This window comes from Protopterus annectens, chromosome 14.part0 (genome assembly GCF_019279795.1).
Source record: "Protopterus annectens isolate FY-2018-M chromosome 14.part0, PAN1.0, whole genome shotgun sequence".
NCBI lineage: Eukaryota > Metazoa > Chordata > Ceratodontiformes > Protopteridae > Protopterus > Protopterus annectens.
In genome coordinates this window covers 713,918,828-713,943,634 of record NC_056748.1, presented here as the reverse complement: position 1 = coordinate 713,943,634, position 24,807 = coordinate 713,918,828, and the positions used below count along the sequence as shown (strand labels likewise).

The window sequence follows — 24,807 nt, the reverse complement described above, 5'->3', positions numbered from 1 at the left end:
TGTTTTGGTGACAGGCCTTTGCCCACCACAGAAACTCCTGTTGCAGGCAGGGAATGAGAGGAATCATTGTTTCCAGACTGTGTGAATGTTGACTCCATAAACTTTTTAGGTACCGTTGAAGTTTCCTCATATCCAGTCTTGCATATGGAATTAGTAGGATACAGGATGCCATGAAGCCTAGAGCCTGCAGAATTTGTCTTGCAGAAGACTGGGTTTTTGTTGCCATCAGTTTGAAGTAAGTATTCAGTTGCCTTTGTTTGGCTGACATAAGATAAGCCATCTGGGCAGTTGTATTCAAGCTTGCACCCAGGAATGTTATCTTTTGAGTGGGTACCAGTTGTGATTTCTTTTCATTTATTGTGTACCCTAGGCATGTTAGAAGCCTTTTCACAAATGCCAGGTGTCGAAGAAGAGTGTCCTTGTTCTCTGCTTGAATGAGACAGTCATCCAAGTAAAGATACATTTGTATACTTCTTTGTCAGCAAAATGCAATTACTGGTGCCAGGCACTTTGTAAAGACCCTGGGCGCAGTAGATAAGCCAAAGGGCAGTGCAGAGAATTGGTAATGCATTAAGCCAACCTTGAATCTGAGGTATCTTCTGCACAATTGTCTTATTGGGACATGCAGGTATGCCTCTTTTAGGTCTACTGTCACCAGCCAAGCATTCTTGCCCAGCATGGACAGAAGCTGCTGCAAAGTCAGCATTTTGAATTTTGGAATGTCCAGGTATGTGTTCAAAATTGACAAATCCAGTATTGGCTGCCAGGCCTTGTCCTTTCTGGGTGCCAAGAACAGTCGAGTAAAAACCTTGTCCTTTTTCCTGTTCTGGTACTGGTTGAATGGCCCCCATATCCATGAGGGACGTAACCTGTTTCTGTGCCTCTGCCCATTGATTTGTGGGCAGATCTGGCCAACTGTTTGCCATTGGCCGAGTGTGGAAATGGAATCTGTATCCCTGTGATACTATGTTTAGTATCCACTTGTCCTGGGTTATTAACTGCCAATTTTGAGCAAAAAGTGCTAATTTTCCCCCTAAGGGTGCTGCGAAAAGATAAGTGCTTGGTGTAGGCAGAGGGAAGTCATCGGGACTGTTTTCTGTAGGTTTGATTTGGAGGTAGGTGCGCCCCATTGCTTTGACCTGTATGAATCTTGCGCCTGGTATCTGGAACCCTTTGGGCATCTGGATTTGCCCCTTTGAGCTCTGTCTGACACAGGAAAGGACTAATTTTTTGTAGGCCAGTGTCTACTGAATCTAGGTGGCTGCACTTGCAAGAGGTCTTTAACAGTTTGCATAGACTTAGCTTTGTCTTCCATTTTCTTTAAAACCTCTTCTGCCTTAATACCAAACAGAGAATCATGCTGTAAAGGTGCATCTAGCAATTTAGCTTTAACATGATCAGGCAAATTTTGTTCCTTTAACCAGGCATGCCTCCTACTCACAGATCCAGTAACTGTGGCCCTGTAGGAAGCCTCTAAGGAATCAAAACCACATTGCAAAGTATGCTTTCCAGCTTGTTCAGCTGCATGCAATAATTCCTGTAATTCTTTATTTTCTGCACATTCTGAAATCAACATAATTTTCTGTTTCAGCCATCCCATAACATGTTGTTGGTACTTAAGCATATGAAATTGACAGTTTAAGGCCCTGACTGCCAAGGTTGCAGATGTATAAACCTTTTTCCCCATCTGTCTAGTGCCCTTGAATCTCTGTCAGCAGGGGTAGGATTTTTTGCTGTTTAGGCCCTAACTCCCTTTGGACCCTATGAAATAGTTTTAGGATCAGCAGCAGGGTTTCTAAATAAGAATTTATGAGAGTCAGGGACCCTGTAATATCTGTCAGGCTTACTGGGAGCCAGAGGTAAGGAGTCAGGGGTCAAGCTTGACTCCGAAAACACATCATCCACAATGTCTAAAACAGGGGGAATGGCTAAAGGCTTGTGCTGAGGGAGGAGAAGGAAATTCCTGAGCCTCTTTTTTGATTCTGAGAAGTCTTGACTCTCCCAGTGAAAATGCTCTCTCAAAGTATGCAAGGTTTCTCCAAATGAATAATCCTCTGGAGGAGATGCAGATGGAATAGACTCCTCAGCATCAGAATCCTCATAGGGAGGTATAGATAATTCCTGATCAGAAGAGGAATCAGAAGAAATAGAAACCTGATATGAAGATTCATAATCAGTGTCTTGCCTAGGCCTCTTATCTGGAAGGGGATGGGTACCCCTGATCAAGGTAATAAGATCTTCAGCCATTTTAATCATCTGTTTTTTAGGCATAGAGGCCTGTGCACGTGGCTCAAGCATAATTTTTTTTTAGTTTTAGAAGTTGCCTTTGTCTTCAGTTTTGCAGCTGTCATCAGTTTGATATATAAATGTTGAGGTCTGAATACACCCTCAGAAGCCAGTGCCTGCTCAGCAGCTCCGGACCCATCTGAGGGAGACACATCCATCGGTCCAATACCTTGAGTATCTTGCAGCATGCCGGATTCCACATGGGTGTCGGTAGAGGCCTGTGACTCAAAGGTAGCGGGTATCAGGGGCTGCGAAAGCGCCTCACTGAGTACCGGCGAACCAGCGACTGGCTTAGGAGAAGCTTCATCGTCGGTTATGGATCTCAACTGCCTTTCTCTGTCCTTTTCTTTGCGTTTTTTATGTATGCTATCCGATGACATTTCTGGGTAGTTAAATCTGTTTCCAAAATACTTAGATGCAAAAATATAGCGACGCTTAATAGTGCGTTGGATAAATCTAGCACAAAACTGACAGCCAGGCATATTGTGATCAGGGCCTAGGCAAGGAATACAGTATAAATGGAAATCCTTATGAGGTATTTGCTTCCCACAAGTAATGCAATTATTAACTTTTTCTGACATCGGTAAAAAGCAAGAAAAAAGTTTCCCCAACAGGATACTTAGCTTTAGTGAAGACTTCGGTTCTGAAACTCAAAGTCGAATATTTCAGTAGTCGGCCGACCAGCACTTCAAAATGCTTCTGCTTCAGGCACCGTGCGACAAGAAAGACTAAAGAAAATGGCGTCAGCTGCGTGTTTTATACCCCCTGACGTCATGGAAGAGAGGACAGCAACCAACGCAGGACCCAAGACTTTGGAATTCAGGCCGACTGAGGGCAACCTGCCAGCAGATTACCCAAATGTAATGACTGCAACAGTGAAACATGAAGGACATCAGAAGCACAAATTCTATACTGTCTGCTAAGAAGCAGGCTTTCTGGTAATCAGCATTCTCCAGGAAATAATGCCCCTATGCTCTTTCTGTCACCAAGAGAAAACAGAAGCACTGATCCCAAGATGATCACTTTGAAGCAAAATGTGAGCTGTCCACTGATTCATGGGTTGGACTAAGTGTTGCAGATTATAAAGCTAAGATGGATAAAAACGGGCTAATATCCTAAGAGCTGCAGTGTGCACTAAGCAGTTAGTATGCAATGCAATGGTCTACTGATAAATAAGAAGTTGGGAAGATGAAAATCAGCACCTACAAATCAGAAGTCATTATTCTCTCCTGGGAAGGACTTGCACTGATACATGCCACAAGCACTTTCAGAGGTGACACTTGAACTAAAGACACCATCAATACAGCTTTGGGTATCCCAGGCCACTCTAGGTAATGCAATGGCCATATGACCTAATTCACAACAAACTGGTGTTAAACTGACAGTTTAGCACCCCTTCTACCCCAATAGTCTAGAACTTATGACCTCAAGACTGATGCCAAAACTCCATACTCAGTCATTGTCCTTTGTCCTAAGGTACCCTGGTATCAAATACACTTCTGTACTTGAACAGTCTTCTTCATGCATAATCTCATAGCACAGCAGTCCACTAAGAATTTGATATTCAAATTTAGAGTAGGCAAACTGCTCCTCCCAATCACATCCCTCTAGCAGTCTCCCCTCTGCCCAAGTGGGTGTTAAAGTCTCCCAACAAAGCAATATAGTATGTGGGTGGTGCCCTATCAAGTACCACTCAAATGCTCTCCGAGAAGGTTCAAGACACCAAACATATCTTGGCAAAATATTTAAATGCAGTACACAAACTTTTTATTTCTGTAGCACAGACAAACATCAAGGTGATATCTTCTTCTATTGGTATAAGGTCCAACTGTACAGCATCCAACAAGGGGCTTTTAAGAATCCCAAGACCTACCCAGGTCCTCTCCTGTAGTCACCTCTTGTGCAGCAGAAAGATCACTCTGACCCAGAAGTCTACTTATATATATGTACTGAGGCAAGGCCAGCTATCCTTAGCTTGCATTTTTCAACTTTCTACATAATTTCTGGCTCCTTCTTAGCTATAAAGTGGCCAGCTATAGCTCAAAAGCCAGTCTCATTTGTCCATTATGATCTGCCATGCTTCCGTCTGCTACTTCACTGACACTGCACCTGACCTCCCTCCCCTTGCCTTGTAGGTGATGAGCCCACATTGTGACTGCTTGTAGCTTTATCAGGCTCAGCCTGATCAGGTCACACATTCACTAAGCACTCAGTATGGGTTCAAGTATGTATATCCTATGTTTCACAATATATATATAACCTATGCTTCACACAAGGTTCTCTCACTGTTTTCCAAACCATTGCTTGGGTCAGATTTTTGGGATAATTCCTTATCTGATCCCTCGTCTTAGAATAAATGCCAAATTTGAGCTTACAAAGAGTAAAAAATTGTAGACAGAACCTTGCCACCATGTTTGATCACACTTCAGTAAGGGACATATACTGCCATGGTTCTCAAAGTCATGGATTTCTCAAGCACAGTTGATTTGTATTACAGAAACAGATGCAGTGTCCATCAAAGTGAGAATTATCATGAGTCCAGAATGTCTTGCAGTCAGACTCAGTTCAGGTTCCTGAACATACGGAGCGGTACTACAGTTTTGGCAATTTGTTAAAGGCAGTGATGTAGAACAGTAATCATGAAGTAAGATGTACAATACAAGGAGGGAATGGTGTTCAACACTGTAGGTGCAACAGATACTGTAAAGCAGCATTGAATAAAGACAATCCCATCAGACTTCCATTCGTCAGAGGGTCTAATGCTTGAAAATCATAAGAGATGCTTTTAAAGGAAATTGGAATACCATATCCCAAAACCTGTTCTTATAATTAAATTTATTTTGTATGGCTACTGTATTCAGAGGGTTGAAAGAAAGGGCAAGGGAGGAGGAGGCTTAGCCATCCTCTTTAAAAATGACCTTAGTCTACAAACACATACAACAGACCACTCCTGATTTCAGTAATACAGAAGTGATTTTGGCCAAATTTAAGATCAACTCAAAAAATACTTAAACATACGTGGTATCTATATGCCTCCAGGAGATATCACCACTTCAGAACATATTCTCTACTGGTCCATGACATCTCTACCCCAGGAAACCATTATCATGGGTGATCCCAATATACACTGGTCAACATGTAACTGGTAAAACCCTTTAAACCACATTAACTTCCATGGTTTCAAACAAATTATCCAAACACCCACAAGAACTGACAAAACTACAAAGAGACAATCCATACTCTATACCAGATACTAACAGGCCTTCCCTCTCACTACATGCTTGCTGTCTCCCAGACAGTCTTAGGAACCCATCCCAAAACCTTTTTTCTTAGTCAGAAAAATAATCCAGCAAAACAAATTACATATCATGTCATAAGGAATAAAAGGAACTTCAGTTACCAAAATTTTATATTCACCCTTAAATTCTGCAATTGAGCACCACTAAAATATCTCCCTCTTGACAAGGTCGTACAATACTTAGGTTCATAGATAGGTACTAGGCTATCTGCCCGAAGGCATTTATAAGACTAGCTGGAATGTGTTGGCTTTCACCACCTCCTTAGATAAGTTCCCTGTGCCTTTGTCCAGCAGGGCCATTGAAGTGATCCCTGGGGTAAACCTTCCGTTTCCCATCCACTCGTCAAGGTTTCTCTTGAAGAGGGTTAGCGAGGAGCTCTGCCTAATGTAGATTGGAATCTTGTTCCAAAGCATGGAAAGTCTCTGGGACAGGAATTTATCCCTCCAGCACGTCCTATTTATTGTTGTGGTGAGGTTTAGATCCCTGGAGCATGTGGCTCGAGGGGATATGGTTTTCTTTAGGTGGAGCATGTCCATCAATTCTGGGTTGGACATGGCCTTGTATGTCAGGCAGAGATCACCTCTGAGTAGGCAGTATGCAACCGAGTACAGCTGGAGTTTCTTCAGTCGAGCTGCATAGGGCATGTGCTTGAGGCCAGTGATCCACTTGGTGAGGTACTTCTGTGGTCTTTCCAGTTGTTGCAGGTGTCTTGTAAGGTACATCCCAAATGGGGCATTGTACTCTATGATGGGTCTGATGAGTGATGCGTAGAGGGGCTCAATGAACTCTTTCAATCTGGATGCAAACCCTTTTGTGATTAGGTGGGCCACATAGAAGGATTTTCTAACCACTGTGGCAATGTGATTATCAAAGGAGAGGTTACTATCTACTTGGGTCCCCAGATCCCTTATTATGTCTTCCGTATTTAGGGGGCTACCACCTATGTGGTAATTTGTGGGTACTTTGTTTTTTCCAGAGGGGGTGACTATGCACTTTTTGGCATTTAGCTTGAGGCCATGGTTTTGACACCAGGTTTCTGTATCAGTGAGACCCTTTTGGAGGATGTCTGTGTCAGCCGGAGAGTCAATTATAGCCCCTAGTTTGCAGTCTGCGAACTTGGTCAGCCATAGTCCTCTTGTGCTTGCCTGTACCTCTGAGAAGTATATGCCAAACAGGAGGGGTCCTAGGACTGAGCCCTGGGGAATGCCACTTGTAACCGGTTTAGAGTCAGACCTAGCTCCCACAATTCTTACCATGTGGGTTCTGTCCATGAGCCAGTTGGCAACCCATCTTGTGATGTAGGGGTTTATGTTCAGGCTGGTGAGCTTGTCTATAGTACCTGAGTGGGGAATGGTGTCAAAGGCCTTTGCAAGGCCTAGGTAGGCTGTGTGGACCACCTTTCCCTCGTCTACAGCCTTGGCAACTGTCTCAAAGAAGTTCACCAGGTTTAGGAGGCATGATCTTAACAAAGCCAAACTGGGTAGGGTCCAGTGTTTGGAGGTCTCCAATGTCTCTGTTAATGAGATCTATGATGATGCGTTCCATAGCTTTGCAGACCAAGCTAATCAGGCTTATAGGGTGATAGTTCCCAGAGTCTGTTATGGCTCCACCTTTGCTTACTGGAATAACCGTTGTTGTGTGCCACTCTTTGGGCATGTAGCCTGTGGAGAGGCTGAGTTTAAACAACGTGTTTAGGTGAGAGGTTAGTTCATCTTTGAGCTTGTGTAGGATGCAGCCTGGGACACCGTCTGGTCCCACTGATGCTGTGTTTTTGGCTTTGGAGAAGGCTGTTTTAACCTGAGTGTCTATGATTTCAGGGGCACTACATTCTTCTGGTATAGTTATGGGCCCTTTTGGGGGTGAGAGGGGGGGTGAAGTTTGCACTGAATCTGTCTGCCAGGATGTTGGTTATATCGGTTAGTTCAGTGTATCTTGTGCTATTCTGCACTAACTCTGAGCAGATCTGAGAATTGCCACTTAGATTCTTGACATAGCTAAAGAATGCCTTGTGGTCATCTTTGGAGTCCATGGCAATTTTTCTTTCGAAGCTAGCCTTGGATGATTTTATGAGAAATGTAGTTTTTTGCCGATACTTATCAGGGATGTCTTCCCTTCTTGGGATTTTACTCTTTTCTGTACTAGTTTCCTCCTTCTATTGTATAGTGTGTTTATGGCAGGGGTCCACCAGACTGGTTTCCTTTTCTTGGAGGAGTAAGTCTTGGTTTTGTTTGGGATAGCATGATCCATGCATTCTTGTAGGTGCCCATAGAGTGCATTAGTAAAGGATTTTGCAGCTTGGACAGTGTTATCCTTTAGCATGGGGGCTTTGAAACTTCCCACCTCGGTCTTAAGTAATGTGAAGTTTGCTTTTGAAAAGTTTTTCACAGTGGTTTCTTTGACCGGGGGTGGTGGCAGAATGTGGATCTCCAGAGTGATTAGTTTATGGTCAGATCTAACCAGCGAGGGGTTGACCTCCAGTGTGGAACACCGGTCGCCCATGTTGGTGATTACCAGATCCAATATGTTGTCACCTCTGGTGGGGGTGTTGACCAGTTGATCCAGGGCATTTGAGTTTATAAATTCTAGGAAATGTTGAGCAAGGGAGTTTGTACTTGAGTAGTTCTCCCAGTTAATGTTTGGGTAATTGAAATCACCCAATATCAGGGTGTTTGCTAGGACCTTTATGTTTCCCAGTGTTTCTAGGAATGCGGAGTAGGGGTCCTGGGACATGATGGGTGATCTGTAGTAAGCTATAATTTGAATAGCAGTTTTGCCCATTGTTAGTTGCACGTGGATGACCTCTGAAGCATCGTGTTGTGCCACTAACCTGGAGGTGTAGGTATCCTTGATGAATATGGATACGTCCCCACCTTTTGTATTTCTTTCCTGGTTTTGTGGCCGAAATGTATGGTATGAGTTGTAGCCTGGTAGTGCTGGGGTGCTCTCTGGAGCCTTAAACCAGGTTTCTGTTACTGCACATATATCTATTTTTTCCATACTGAGGAGTGCCTCGAGTGCGTGCATTGTGAGGTTTAGTCTACTGGCAGTGAATAGCATTACCTTCAGTTTTTTGTTACTTGTGCTATTTATGGCGGTGGGTTTGTCTTTTGAGCCTTGCCAGAAAAAGGCAGTATGGGGGTGGCAAGAGCCTTGGTCAGCATTCGAAAGCCTAAGGGTGACAGGTGCAAGCCGTCTCTAGCAAAGCAGCGTGGCTTGTCGAGCATGTCATCCCAGACTGACAGACACTTAATCCCCTTTGAATGACACCAGAAGCTTAGTCAATTGTTGAAATTGATAATTTTTTTCTCTATGCCATGGTATCATTCTTGGTGATGGCAGGATGCTACTCAGGGTCAGGGTCATACCAGCCTGGGCTATGTGATCAGAGAGCTCCTCCATGTCTCTTTTCATGTAGTCCAGGGAGGTATGGCTCAGGTCATTCACACCAACATGGACAATGACAGAGTCATATTTGTACCTGTTCTGGAGTGACCTGAGTGCTTGTGTTATGTGACGGATCCTGGCACCCAACAGGCAGCTAACAGTAACCTTCTCTTTGTTCAGCCTAGTGAGTGGGACGTCAGTGTGCCGGACTATAGAGTCACCTATTACTAGTGTGTTGGGTATGTTATTTTGCCTTAAGGGCTGTGATTGTGTGGCACACTGGTTTTGTGAAGTATGTTTCATGGTTTGTGTTGGGGGGTGGAGGTTGCTTGGATGTCTGCTTTGGAGGTCTCTGTTGCTTCTGCAGATTTTTATTTAGAGCCTCTGAGTATGTTTTCATGTATTTATGTGTGTTTTTTGCCGGTGCTGGCTTTATAGGTCTATGTGAGACTGGTGGTGTGATGCAAGTAATTCCCTTCTCCTCTTGATTGCCTGGTCCAGTCTTGGGTTGAGAGAGCTTAGCCTCCAGTTTGGCTGTATAATTGCATCTCTCGCATGTATTAGTGTTTGGTGGAAGGAGGAGAGGGTTGTCTGTGTACATGAGGCAATTGTAACATTGCCTCAAAATGTCCAGATTCACCAAATGGACCGGAGAGTACACCTGAAACTGCCCTTTGGACATGCCTGGATAGGTACAGTGAACTGTTTTACTGATTGGCTGGTAAGGTCGAATAGAGAGCCTTGTCCTTCTCTACAGTATAGAGGGGTCTAGTACTAAGGTTTATTAGTGCTTGCTATGAGTTTTGAGCAAGTGCCGGTAAGAAAAGTGAATGGTTTGCGTGCTTAAGTTGAAAGTTTGTCTAGTTCCAAGGGAAAAATTGAAGAGTAGACTTTGTGGAGCTGGGAATACTTATACCCTAGCTAACCGGCGTGCAAAACCTTGCAAATGCAGGTTTTATAGCAGGGAAATGAAAGAGAGAGAAATTAGCCCAAAATGGCCAATAAACTACTAATTTCTGGGCTGAAACCACTCCTCTAGGGACAGATAAGCTGCTCAAAGCTCCCTCTCTCACAGTGAACAGAGAAACTTCCTTCTATCCAAGTAAGGTATGGGCAAACACAGAAACTTGTAACACAGCCCTGAATTCAGCACTAACCTGAAAACTGGACTATACTAGCTTAGAAAGATGGAAAACAAGTATATAATTTTTTTTTTTTCAGAAAATAAAGCGGATACAATAAAAAAAAAAACACTTCAAATGTACAGAAATGGCTATCACACATGTGTGTAGCCTACAACAGTTAAACAGGTAATTTAAACACAAAAATGACTTTGTTAAAATGCAGGCAGTAAAATAAGTACAATATGTAGCTGAAACAATCTTTTTAAATCACAGAAACTCTAGAAAATCAGCGTTTTAGGCGGAATCAGCTAAAGGCTGCAAGAAAATGCAGAAAAATGATACTTAATCACTCCAAAGTCTCTCTTTTGCCCCTCTGCTGCTGTAGAACTTTGCAGGGCACCAGGCAGGAACTTGCTGAGCTGTATACTAGCACAAAAACCTTGCAAATGTGAATTTTACTTTACTTTACTGTAATTTCCTAAACATCCTGAACAAATTAGCCCCACCAAGAACAATCATAATCAAAGCAAATTATGCCCAATGGTTATCCAAAGAAACCAGATCATTGTTAAAACAGAGAGAAAAAGCATGGCATCTAACATGGCATCTAACAAGCTTATCAGGAACTCAGAGATAAAACTAAAAAACAAATCAATCATGACAAGATTAGTTGCTATCATGATATTCAAGTTAAACACAAAAATAATCTGCAGAAGTTCTGGACTGCTATTAACAAAGGTCTACAACTTGGAAACACCAACACTCCAACCCCTACAACCACAGACAAGATAAGTCCTATAGCTACGCAATTCGATAAATAATTCACATTTGATAAGGTCTCCACAACAAACTTTCAAAGGTACTCTCAGAACTTAACCTTAGTCCCTCAACAATTACTTGGTTCAAAGAACATCTAATGGCACTAACAGGCAGCAAAATGGCATCAAAACATATTTCCACTGCTACCCGTTAATCTAGGAATCCCAGAAGGCTCCATTCTAAGACCACTACTATTCACCCTTTTCACCAATAATTTGTACACTGCTACAATGCATGCCTCCCTTGTCCAATATCAATGACTCCACATTAATATGTGCTGCATCATTTCTGGAACACTTACAACTAATACAAGAATCCTCATCTGACATTGAAACCTGGCTAACAGAGGCCCAACTCATTTTAAACCCGACAAGACCAAACTCACCACAGCTTTTTCCATCACATCTGCAAACCAGACTATCATTACTCCTGTATCCCAGACAAAACTTCTAGGTGTTTCTATTGAAAACGCCATGAAATTTGATCTTCAAATAGCCCAAATGGTTATAAAAAAAAAAGTGCATAAAAACTTGGTGCTGTCTACAAAAATAAGCAGCAGCTAATCAAAAGCACAAAAGCCACTATTGCTAGAACCCATCTGATCTTAGCACTTCTATATGCTTCATCCATCCTCATTAACATAAAAAAATCTGAAGTAGCAAAATTAGATAGCGCGACAATAAAATCACCAAACTTGCAACAGACCACAACTATAGATCTCACCATTGCTTAGCACTCAAAGAATTAAATTGGCTCAAACTACCTAATCTCTTAATATATAGCCAATTTACTACAGCATATGCACTTCTTAACCAACCAGATGCAAACATATTACTTCCCATACTAACAAATGCTCCTTACCCTCAAGTAATAAATCATTATTAGCTGTAACCAAAGTCAACAACTCCGCAGGAGATTCCCTATACTCCGCTGGTATAGCCAAATTATGGAACTCACTGCCTACTGATACAAGGTCAAGTACAAACAACCTTGTTGTTTAAAAACACTCAAATCACACTTACTGAACTCAAAACTGTGCACATGTACTAGCCCTAATAGTTTTCACTATACTTCTCACTCAGAAATCCACTCTATACCTTCCATCACAATCTCCCTTGACTCACTAAATTTCTTATCTGCACAGTAACTTCACAGTCCTCAAGTATGTCTTATTATAAAATTGGTGCATGAAACCCCACTTTTGGGGTCTAAATTTAGTACTCTATGATATTTACTTAAATGAAAATACATTACATAACCTCTCTCTGTTAACTAATCATAGTGAAAGTTGATCTCAATATGTGTAATGGATGCTTATGATGGAAAATGTAATTAAGTGGTACAACTCTGTATATAGTCCATTGTAGCTGTATATGTCTTATCTGTTGTTTATATAACTGTATTTGTAAAACTCTGTATATGTTACATTGTAGCTACATATGTCTGTTGTTTATATAACTAGTTATACATTCTTCCCTTGTTATACAGGCCTCCGCTTTAAACGGACCTCTGTCCAGTCGGACCTTCCCAGTTAACAACTGTAAAATAAAATAACACATACTGATGACAGAGAGCTATGCTTTAAATAACTCTGCATTCTAATACACAATACTTACAGAAATTACAAAAAAGTACATTTCAGTATTTAAAAATTAAAGAATGTGAATAAAACCAATAATGTTGTATAATACCACTAAAGTTTACATATCCAGAAGCTCTGCAAACAAGATTTGGGTGATTATAAGAGAACAATAAACTGAAGTACTGGCTTGAACAGCATGATGAAAAGCACATGGAGTCCCTTATTTAAACAGTGAGTGCCTTGGGTGACAAACAACATGGATGAAGCAAAATGGGATGAATTGAGTAGGAAGGGGTAAAGACTGTAGTAATGAACTGTGTGTTATTACTTAATGTCTGTATTACTTGTCATTTGTGCACAGCATGTTTTAATACCAGCACCCCTCCTACAATTCTTGCATACATACGCTGGCATAATGGCTAAGATGTTTACTTTACAGAGTCAAGGTGCAGGGTTTGATTCTCATATGGGGTAATTAGCTAGGCTTAAAATGGTCCATAAGGGCAGTTAGCCTACTACTAATCTATGAACCTATGAGCCTACGAAAATCATATGGTCAAGAGCATATGATCCAGTTTCCGAAAATTCAAAGGTTTTAAATGGAAATTGCAGTACAGTGTAGAACAGGAAATTTACCCTTTTCCAAACTGTATCATGATCTCAGAGTTGGTATATTTGCAGGGGGGTGTGGGGGTACAAAGGGGCTTGCCCCCCCTTACAAAAACAGATTTTTGTGGGTTTTTTTTTTTGGATGTTCATATTTTTGGAAACTCGATCATATGGTCTCAAACATATGGGTTTCAAGTTCCTAAAAACTTGATAATCTGATAAGGATCCATGTTTATATATATATATATATATATATATATATATATATATATATATATATATGTATATATATATTGATCCCCTTTGTATTACCAAAAGATCACCTACCCGAAATTTAAATCTGTGAGACGAGGTCGCTGAAACATTACTTTAATGAAAGCCCAGATTACCGAAGTTGTACTCTGGGAAACTAACCACTTGGCCACCACAAACAAAAGAACAAACCAAAGCAAATCAAACCTACCCAAGTGGGGTGTTTCGTCTACCACACTCCCCCAACTAAATATACCAACTCTGAGATCGCACTATACTGGGGAAAAGGGCAAAGTTCACCAAAGTGATGAAATGGTTAGTTTCCCCACAGTACAACTTCGCTAATCAGGGTGTTCGTTAAAATAAAGCTTCGGCGATCTCGTCTCACAAATTTAAATTTTGGGTGATCTTTCATTAATATCAGGTAGACCTCTCTCTCTCACTCTCTCTCTAGATATATATATTTATAAAAAACATTTTTATAATACACACACATTACACACCATGTATGTGTACATATATATATATATATATATATATATATATATATATATATATATATGGGATCCTAACTATTCACCGACAATTCATTTCACTGACACTCATTTTAAGACAGTTCATTTTAATGCGACAGAAGATATTGCCCCTTCCCCAATGTTGTGCAGTTGATATATAGGGGGGTGTGGGGGGGGGGCCCCCCCCCTGGTGTAAGTAAGCCCCACCCAACAAAATGAACTGTCGACAAAATGAGTTTCAGTGAAATGAATTGTCGGTGAATAGATAGGGACCCATATATATATATATATATATATATATATACATACATACACACACATATATATATTCACTAAGACGGATCAAAATTTCAGAATATCGAACCCTACAAAAAAAGAACTATAAAGTGAAAAGCTCCCTGTACACTCCTACACCCCCTGCAACTTAAATATACCAACTCTGAGATCGCAGTACTGTGAACAGAATGGTAAAGTTCCCTTTCCACACTATACGGTGATCTTCATTCACAAGGTTCAATATTTCAGCACTTCGATCCTCTGGTCTTTCACGATCAGAGGTTCGATGTTCTGAAATTATATATACATATATATATATATGGGACTGCCTGACTTTGTCGAAATCGCATATTATTAAATCTCACTTTGTCAACATTCAAAATATTGAACTCCCATTTCATCACAGCAGTGGAACTATGAAGATCTTCCCAGGGTAATTAACCTGTTGTGCTAACTGGTGAACTTTGCCCTTTTTCCAAGTGTAGTACAACGTTGGAGTTGGTATATTTAGTTGGGGGGGGGGGCACAGCCTCCCACACCTTGGTGGGTTACGGCTGGTGCAGTTTGGCTTTTGTTGCTTTTTGGGTAAGTGGTTACTTGCCCTGGGAAGATCTTCATAGTTCTATTGCATCGATGAACTGGGAGTTCGATATTTTGAGTGTCGAAAAGTGAGATTTGATAATATGCGATTTCGACGAAGTGAGGTAAATCCATATATATATATATATATATATATATATATATATATATATATATATAGATATGGAGAGAGAGAGACACACACAAGCATGTGTTGCTGTGGAATGTGTCTGTGTACTACACAGCAGCACACGTGTGTGTGTGTGTGTGTGTGTGTGTGTGTGTGTGTGTGTGTGTGTGTGTGTGTGTGTGTGTGTGTAAATATAGATAGACAGATAGATAGATATATATATATATATATATATATATATATATATATATATATAAAATCTACATTTAGACATACCTCCTAGTGAGTTATAGATAAATATCAGTATGTTCATAGTCGCTGCCTACCATACCTCTTAACTGCCCAGATTTTCAGAGAAGGCCCAGATTTTTGCTCATACTTTGGTCTGTTCCTCGTAACATTTGTACCTTTCCAGCAAAGCACTGAAAATTGATATCACCAAATAATGACATAAATTTGTATTTCACATTTCATATGCTTCAGTAAATGCATGTTAACACAAAACCTTTTACTCTAGCAACTTTCTAAATTTATAAGAACAGTATTTAAAATTTACCTCTGGTTTTGTGCCTTTATCTCCCATTATTTTCACTTTGGCCAAATTTATTGTGCTTAAATGTTAAAAGGTATGCTGTCTACATTAACAATTAGTGCTATGCACAGATTCATCAACTTCTCTATACAATATGAACACTGCCGTATACCCCTACAAAAAGGTAACCAGTTACTGGTAATAGCTTACTCCATCTTTGTTTTATCCTGTCAGCTTTAAAAAAATCTAAGTAATAACAGCTTCTGTTCATTGAACTTACAAAATAACTTCTCCTACTCATTCAGGAGCTAAGAAAGGACAGCTGCAACACACATAAGGCTTCCTTTTAAACACACTGCGGGGGCGAAATATGTTTAAGCACACTAGTTCCATCAAACCAGTACAAACTACCCGCAAAACTGAAGAAAATGACAAAATGTACTACTTTTAGAAAAACACACAAAAAAAAAACTTGTGTGAAATACCAGAGAGACTCACATAAATGGTCATGCTGTCTTCTATGTAACCATTCCCCTAAACATTAGCCTTCCCAACCCAGAGGAATTATTTTTCTTTGTAAATATATAAACAGTAGTAAGTAGTGGTACATAATCTCCATTTAATTTAACGTAAAGGGATGTTTAGACAGGATGACACAACACTCATTCTTTAATCTTATTACCATCCAACAGAGTCAAACACTTGTTTTAGTACATTTTCCGCAAACTCAATGCAACTCTGCTGTCATTCTGCAAAGCCTTGCCTTTATTTAGGTTTCAAAGTGCTGGCAGGTTGTCATTTACCTAAACTCAGAAAAAAGGGCTCTGCAACTGTGTTTGACTCGTGAATGAATACAACACATGATTTTGCATTCAAACTGGACTGTTAACAGATTACGTGTATAGAAAAATGTCAAGTATCCCTTACCAGTTACAATAATGTCATGTCCTGAGAAGTATTTCTCTTGTGTATAATAAATACTGTGTATGCCATATATGTAAGTCAGATATACATTTCTTTTCTGTATTCACAAGCTTTAATCTTAGTATAACAACTGTGCATGAGATGTATGCCAACTCTGTGCATGCCATGTTTTTTTTCCTCCACTAGTGAGAATGTTTTAGATGCTACAGGAAAATTCAATAATAATCAGATTTTTTTTCTTTCTTTTTTTTTTTTGCTGTAGGCTGTAGTGCTATTTGACTAAATATTAGTTTGATCTGTAATACTATACACACACAGACACACACACACATATATATATATATATATATATATATATATATATATATATGGGTTCCTATGAGATAAACGACACATTGTTCCATCGACAGCCGGTAGATGGACGTCAATTAACCGAAACGTCAAAGGAAAGAAAACTGAAAGAAACGAACGTCAGTTAACCGACACCGACGCGGAAACGTCAAAGGAACGAAAACTGAAATCAACGAAAGTCAGTCAACCGACACCGACGCGGAGGTAAGCGAAATGTGTAAGGGATGTGTATGTATGCAGTAGTGACGGACGTTAGGGTGCGAGTAAGGTAAGTGTGCGATGTTCACGGTCTGTGGGGATGGGGTGGGTTAAGTGAGTTAGGGTTAGGGCTCGGGTAAGTGTGTAGTAGTGATATCTTTTGGGTTTGGGGTGGGTTAAGTGAGTTAGGGTTAGGGCCGGGTTAGGTGAGTGTGCGAGAGTGACGGACCTTAGGGTTAGGGTTTGGGTCAGGGTTGTCGATAGGTGTGTATGTCAGGTTTAGTGTTGCTTTGGTAGGAGTTTGGTTTGCTTGTGTTGTGTGTGTGGTGTTTGGAGTGGGGATTCGTTTTGTTTTTTTAATTATTGTTGTTGTGGTGTGGAGTGTATGAGGTGTATATCGTAGGTAGTAGCGCGAGCAACTTGTAGTTGTGTATGTGTGTCTGTGGTTGTGATTGTACTTTGCAGGTATGTGTTGTTTAGTGCTAGTATGTAGTTTAGACTTGTCGGTTGAGTGAGTTTCGTTTATGTTAGTTTTCGTTGTTTTGACGTTTTGGTTAATTGACGTCCATCTACCGGCTGTCGATGGAGCAACGTGTCGTTTATCTCATATGAACCCATATATATATATATATATATATATATATATATATATATATATATATATATATATATATATACATATATGGGTCCCCCCTTCACATGGCCGACATTTCAGATTGTCGAAGACCATATGGCCAAGACCATATGATCGACATTCTAAATGTCGACCATGCGGAACCGGCATCTCCAAACAGTGAGGAATGGAAAGATTTCCATCTTCCACACTGCAGTGTGATCTCGGAGTTAGTATATTTAAGTTCCGGGGGTTGTGTGGGGTGGAGTGTGAAGGTAAGATTTTGTTATTTATTTATTTTTTTGTATGGTTAACATTTCGAATGTCGATCATATGATCTCGGCCATATGGTTTTCAACATTTTGAAATGTCGGCCATATCAAGTAGACCCATTTCATATATATATATATATATATATATATATATATATATATATATATATATATATATATATATATATATATATACACACACACACATATATATATATATATATATATATATATATATATATACCCACACACCCATGCACAGACAGAAGTGTAGTAACAGTGGGGCAAAGGGGGTGCAAAGTGTTATATGACAAAATCGAGAAGTCAGCTCCTGCATTCTTTTCTTTCTGTTCCAGCATTTCTGAATGTCATTACAGACACACACTTCAGCTCTTTGTCTGTGTTTAGCTAAACTGTGTTTGTTACAGTTTAAAATAAGAAGTTGTTCTCTTTTTTTTTTTTTTTTTTGAGCTGGTAGTGTGTGCATCTGGCTGCAATCGGCTTTACCTGAAGAGCTGAGGGGGCATTGGTCTGGCTCTGTAGTAAGGCAATTGGCACAAATATACTTTTTGACTTGCTACGGTGAAAGATGAAGTCCTTTCTTTTTGCTCTTCACTTGAAAGCTGAGGGGGTGGGATGCTACATCGAGAACTGTCTCTGGGTGCAAGAAGAAAGAGCCACGTCTCTGGTCAAACATCTGCACATAAGGGAGACTAGGCAAATCGCACAGACAGAATTTAAGAGCTACAGTCACACAGTGCACTGATGTAGAGAGGAAGTTGCATTTACTACTGCTCCACCATGATCTTTACAACTCAGTGTCTGTTCTGTCATAGCGTAGTAATTAAGCTCAGCTCAAGTTTAGCTAAACGACTCTACAGTCAGCCAAAATACAGCTCCAAGCTCTGAAATCCTTATAACAAAATTGTTAAGATAGCAAGAAGCTCAGCTGTGTTTCATTTTTGATTTAGGCAATCCAGAAATGACTAAAGAGACAAAAAACGTCACACAAAAACGTCACACTCTGGGCATTTCCCATCTCAGTAATAAAACTACGAATAACTGACCTCCACGCTGTTTACAACTGAGCACTGAGTTCAGTAAAGATTTTGTCGTCGTCACTTCCAACTTCAACAACTGGAGTTTTTTTTATCTTAACTATTGCTATATTACCCTCCTCTGCTTAACCTCATTAACCTCATTCTGAAACTCCTGCGGTAAGGTCGTGGTCAGGATCTTTTCATGAACTACTATTTCTTCTTTGCTTCAGACAAGTTTCATCCTTGGTAAATCAGCTCTTCGTAACCAAAACACACACAAATGTAGCTACTGTACTTGAAACATTGAAAAGATAAATACATTAACACCAGTCTGGCAGCATTAATGCATTATTTAAATGACAGATACCTAGCTGATCTTTCCAATGTTGGGTGACAATGGGTTATGACCCTTTAATTCTCCTTATTTCACAAAAACAGTAGCACACACACACACACACACACACACACACACACACACACACGCATGCATGCACGCACACACGCACACACACGCGCACCACCCCATGACTGTAAGGGATAATGTAACAATGTAGGGCTGTGGTCACTGACATGGTAAACAGTTTAAACTGGGTTACTACCCTCATCACTGATCAATCCACTCCCTTGTGAGTTACTTTTCTTTCTGATAAAAGCATTTTTGAATGCTAGTAAAATCTTTACACAAGACTGAGTCAGAATTATGATCACAAGAAAAATGTATGTACTGCTCAATTATACCTAGTTCTCAATTTAAAGAAAAGGTATCAGAGAAAATACACATGAAATGTAAATTTTATGAGAGGTTCAAAACATTCACTACCAACACTAAGTGTTAACAGACATCTCTGACATCAGAGCAAGTATGAAAACAAAGCTTCTCACCTGTGGCAACTATGGAGCCCATATAAGTCATATTTTCACTAAAATTTTGTGCTCTAACATCAACAACTTGTGCTTCGGCAGGAAGGTTTTGTATTAACTACACTGATATTATTACGAACAAAAAGAAAATAAAAACAACATCTGTAACTCAGAAAGTTAAAGTTACCTTTTTTAAATCCAGTAGTTAACTCAGAGAACTGAGGCTATGAGCTATTGACAACCGTTTCCTGTAGACCAGAGTTTGATTCCCTCCACCTACATTTGCCTGTTGTCTACTTACAGCAAGTCAAGTAACCAGACAATGCTCAAAGATGATTGTGAAACTGGGCTAGGCTTATTAATGGTCTCATTGACTGCATACCAAGTAGTTACTTATAAACCTATCCAAACAAAATTGGTCCAAAACCCCTGTGACATGTAAAAGAATCTTTTGTGTGATATCTCAATTTGATACACAACTTAGCAATGTAAAATATTTTTATATGTTTATGCAACTTGTTTTGCAGTGTAAAAGAATTTCTTTCATGTGCTATTTCAATACGATATGTAACTTATCAATGTGAAGAATTGCTATATGTTTATGTAACTTGCAAATCTTCGCAACTTAACAATGTAAAAACTATTATGTAACTAGTTATGTGGAGCTTTTCTCCCTGGGCCTCCACTGAAAATGGGCTCTCGAGCCCAGTGGACCTCCCCGGTCACCAAACTGAAATAAATAAATAAATAAATAAAATAAATAACTGTACATCAGACAGTCACAGAGGATTAAGGCTCCGAGCTGTTTACAAGCAGTTTCCTTTAGCCCATGGTACAGCATTGATTCCTTTCACCTCCATCTGCATGCTGTCTTAAGTCTGAGCAAGTCACTTAACCAAACAGTGCTCCTGGATCACACTTCAAAATGGACAGTTGAGTCCAGTGGGGTTATCTGGTTAATAAATATAAAATTTAAAAAAATAATAAAACAGATAGCAACGCAGGCCAGAAATTATAGCTATAAAAGGAGACTGCTGAAATTTTACCACTCCCTTAGATTTGGTGAAAAGTGAGAAGTGAAATAAATACCTCTGTCCCTTACTGGACTTTCACCATCTCCAAGTCTCCGGGCCTGGATCTGAAGCCTCTGTTGCTCACGTTCCTCCTCCTCCTGTAATCTCCTGGCTATTTCCTGTTGGAAGACCAAAAACACTTTAACAAATTAAAAAAAAAAAAGCAAAATGACATGCTATTTGACACTTAAAATTACTTCATTCCTTTGTAACAGATTTTTAGTCACTTTACTATGGCAGTACCAATCCGATGTACAAATTCCTCTTAATAGGACTACTAATCCCAGCCTTATAACGTTAATGACCACAAATGACAAAGTAAAAGAATAAATTCCAGCCGTCACAATTCTCATCTTCATACATAAATTTCTATCACATGAAGTCAGTGTTCCACAGAGGTACTCTAATTCTGATGTGCTAAGGTACAATGTTAGAAACTTTTACTGCTTGACATGTGAACCAATGTCAGACAAAACACTTTAAACATCAAAGCAGCATCAGACATCCAATACTTTGGTACTTGAGAACAGGAGTTCATCAAGCAAAGGAACATCAAGGAAAAAACACTAAACCATTTTTTGCACTTAAAGTATGTTCACGGAGGCAGACGTACAAACAATGCTACAGTACAGCACAGGCATGTGCTACAGATCAATTTCATCATGTAGTTATGGGTTTGAGTCACCCAAACTCCACTTAGAAAACAGCACATCTGAGTAAGTCACCTAAACTAGACAGAGCTCAGAGATCGGCCCTGGAATGAGGAACTGTGCATAGTAGGCCCACTCATTTAACAAATGGTTAAAAAATCCCTGAAAAGCTGGGACACAGAATCAGAAATAACACAGCCATGGATAGAACAGTGTTAGGCAACCTGACACTTCTTATAATAAAAAGGTGTGTCAGCGACTACTATCAAACACTATTGGAAAATGTACCATTTTACATTTTTCATTGTTAGAAAAAGTAAAAGTTATGTACAAGGGAATGCTTGCCTGTAGTACTAAAACTCACAGTTTAAAAGAACTATAATCACCTTACACACAGTCTCAAGCAATTCACCATTTAATGCATCAAACGCAAAACATTTATCACCATGACTTAAATTATTTTCCACAGTTTAGCAGTCTTCTCATATTATTTGCAAAAAAATAAAAATAAAAAAATGAAATCCTCTGTTTCCTCTTGTAATTACATTAACTGCCCCACACTATAAACACACTGTTGGAAATATGTTCTCAGTCGTGGGGGCATGCTCAGTTACAGCTTGTAATGTCTCTTCTCAGACATCAGCCACTGAAGGCATACAGACAGTTGGCATGTAGAAAGTCTATCCGTTTGTGTTAATGTAATCCCACAAACCTCATTCTTGTCATAAAATCAATCCAAGCCCCTGCAATTTGTCATACTAACTCATATATTCCAATATTGGTAAACGAGATAGACAAAAATCATCTTATGTCTGTTCATGATATCCCTCCAGATAACAGCTCATAACACAGTTCATTAACTATAATCCATCACATGCAATATGAAACAGTGTTTAACTGTGTTCTCTACCTGTGGTAGTAAGATACAGTGTTTAACTGTATTCTACCCGTGGTGGTTTAGGAGTGGATTAAGGTTCATAGGTTAGTACTAGGCTAACTGCCCTTGTGGGCCATTTTAAGCCTAGCCAATTACCCCATGTGAAAATCAAACCCTGCAACTTGTGTCTGAAAGGTAAACACCTTAACCATTATGCAAACCTACCACCCAGTATGAGATACTAATGAGTATAATTCTGTAGTTCTGGGATTGCTTTCCACAGTCTTTACTAGCAAATTACTCAACTTTTATTAATTCACTTACAGTGCAATTATAAACATGATCTGTAATTATGTACAGCTGCTGTACAGTCTAAACGATTTACTGCAGTCCTACACAGTTCATAGTAACATCTTAACTTCCTGCATTATTGTTATATACTACTCCATTCCTGGAGGAGTCCAGAGAGACAATAGGTATGCAACTATAGATACACAGCGCAGTTTAGAAACATGTAAATCATGGAGTACTGGCAGGAATTACGCGGGTGCAACTTCAGACATACTGCATCACTGTAAACATCATCTCTGAACCCAGTGCCTGAGAAAGAGTGATGCGATTTCCAGCAACACATCATCAGTTAATGACATGATAACTGTGCAAAAAGTACATTTTTACTATAAGGATGCAAAGGCAAATCCAGATGGGGAGTAAACTATCCCTGCCCCACCCCCAACACAGTAATGTCAAAGAGAATCAACAATGGAATGCAACAAGTTACATAATTACTTAATTATAACAACATGCTGTTGAAGCCCACTCTGCAAGCAAGGCAAGGGCCGCTGAGATCTTTATGAACCACCCCTGGATATACCTGCATAATATGGCACACACCTGCACATTCTACCTGCTCTACCAAGTTCAATCTATACCTACTGTGGCAATGAAAATGTCTGATATGAATGAGAAATATATAAATGGAAAAAATGGATGTAGCTCTGATCTGACATCACTCAAGGGAAGTAAAGGCCAGGGAGTTACTATAGCAATAACCCACGCCTGGGTGTGGGTAATGCTGAAATTACCCATGGTTGGTGTGGTTTGGTCATGAGGGCAAAGCCCGAGTGGCCAAACAAAGACAACTGTGGGTAAATCCAGCATTACCCACACCCAGAAGTGGTTATTGTATTAACAATGACATTATTTAAGAAAAAATAATTACTTTTCTTAAATAATGGCATTGTATAATGCCTCCTTGCTGCCCTTCCACAGCTGTCTGGTATTCTGCGGCAGTTCTGATGTACTGCGCATGCGTATGCTTAAGCAGTACATCAGAGCTGTGGGCAAAAGCAACAGAGAAAGCAAGATCGCCGTTGCTTTTTACAAAGTGTCTCACTATGTTAAAGGAGTTTAACATAGCGAGACAGCTTTAAAAAAAGCAACGGAGAATCTCCTTTGCTTTTTTTAAAGCTGTCTCGCTATGTTAAACCCATTTAACATAGCCAGACACCTTTAAAAAAATGCAACAGAGATAGGAAGATCTCCGTTACTATTTTTAAAGCTGTCTCGCTATGTTAAACTCGTTTAACATAGCGAGACAGTGTGTAAAAAGCAACAGAGATCTTGTGTTCTCCGTTGCTTTAAAAAAAGTTATACTAATGGAAAAAGTCTGGGCGACTGGACCTTTTTCCATTAGTTTAACTCTGATGTACAATATGCACGCTGACCAATCAGCGTGCACGTTTTAGAATATTAGTGGGGGGTTGTTGTATAATTGATAATATTCTATGAGCTGGTGTGGATTTTGCAGAGAGTGGGGTCCAAATCTCTGGCTCTAAAATGCCAGAAAGAAAGACTTGACATTGTAATGTTTAAGATTTTTTTTTTGTCAAGCAGGTGGTGCATAGTGTAATTTCTATGGTACAAGGTTGGAGTCCTTCTGCCACATTTGCCTACTGTGTGACCTTGAGTAAGTCACTTAATTAGACAGTGACTGGAATAACTGGGAATTTGAGTTAGGCTGCTAAATAGTCCCCTAGTAACAACCCAGAAAATGTAGTAGTGTTTTTTTTTCTTATTATTAAAAAGTTGAGCTTCTTTTTGCATGGCTGCATTAGGGTTAGAGCTCAGACTTAACCTAGAGTTAGGGGCAGGCTATGACCCTGCTAAGCATTTCATTCCAGCTGAGATTTCAGGTACAGCTGCACTTAGATCCAGAGTTAGGCCTAACAGTTACATTCAAAGTTATCTATATCCATTCTCTATTTTCCTTTATTTATCCTTTGTTCACCAAGTTAATTCCATTACGATAGTGTGCTCTTTTCAGGGGAGACCCATGACTGTATTTACACTACTCGGGGAATTTGGTCAGGGCATCACTAAACTACCACTACTCTTTGGAGCTGCTAGATGGTGCTGGATAGTTCCTACGACAACCAGAAAGACATCTAAGGAAAGCAGCAGCACGGAGGAGGGGAAAAGGCTGTGGATAGTTTGGGAGTTGGAAAATGAATATTTGAAGAAAAAATTGTTCAATATAGAGCTTCAGAATGTGAACAAAG

General features: G+C 39.9%; 1 protein-coding gene across 8 annotated transcripts in view; it reads right to left on the bottom strand.

The window, feature by feature from the left end:
* Positions 1-24,807, bottom strand: part of LOC122789190 (coiled-coil domain-containing protein 50-like) — a 1,862,880-nt gene that overhangs the window by 720,342 nt on the left and 1,117,731 nt on the right. For all 8 annotated transcript variants that reach the window (XM_044056454.1, XM_044056452.1, XM_044056453.1 and 5 more), the window contains one exon: positions 20,736-20,838. In XM_044056454.1, coding sequence (XP_043912389.1) covers positions 20,736-20,838 — 103 coding nt within the window. The remainder of the gene's footprint in view (positions 1-20,735; positions 20,839-24,807) is intronic.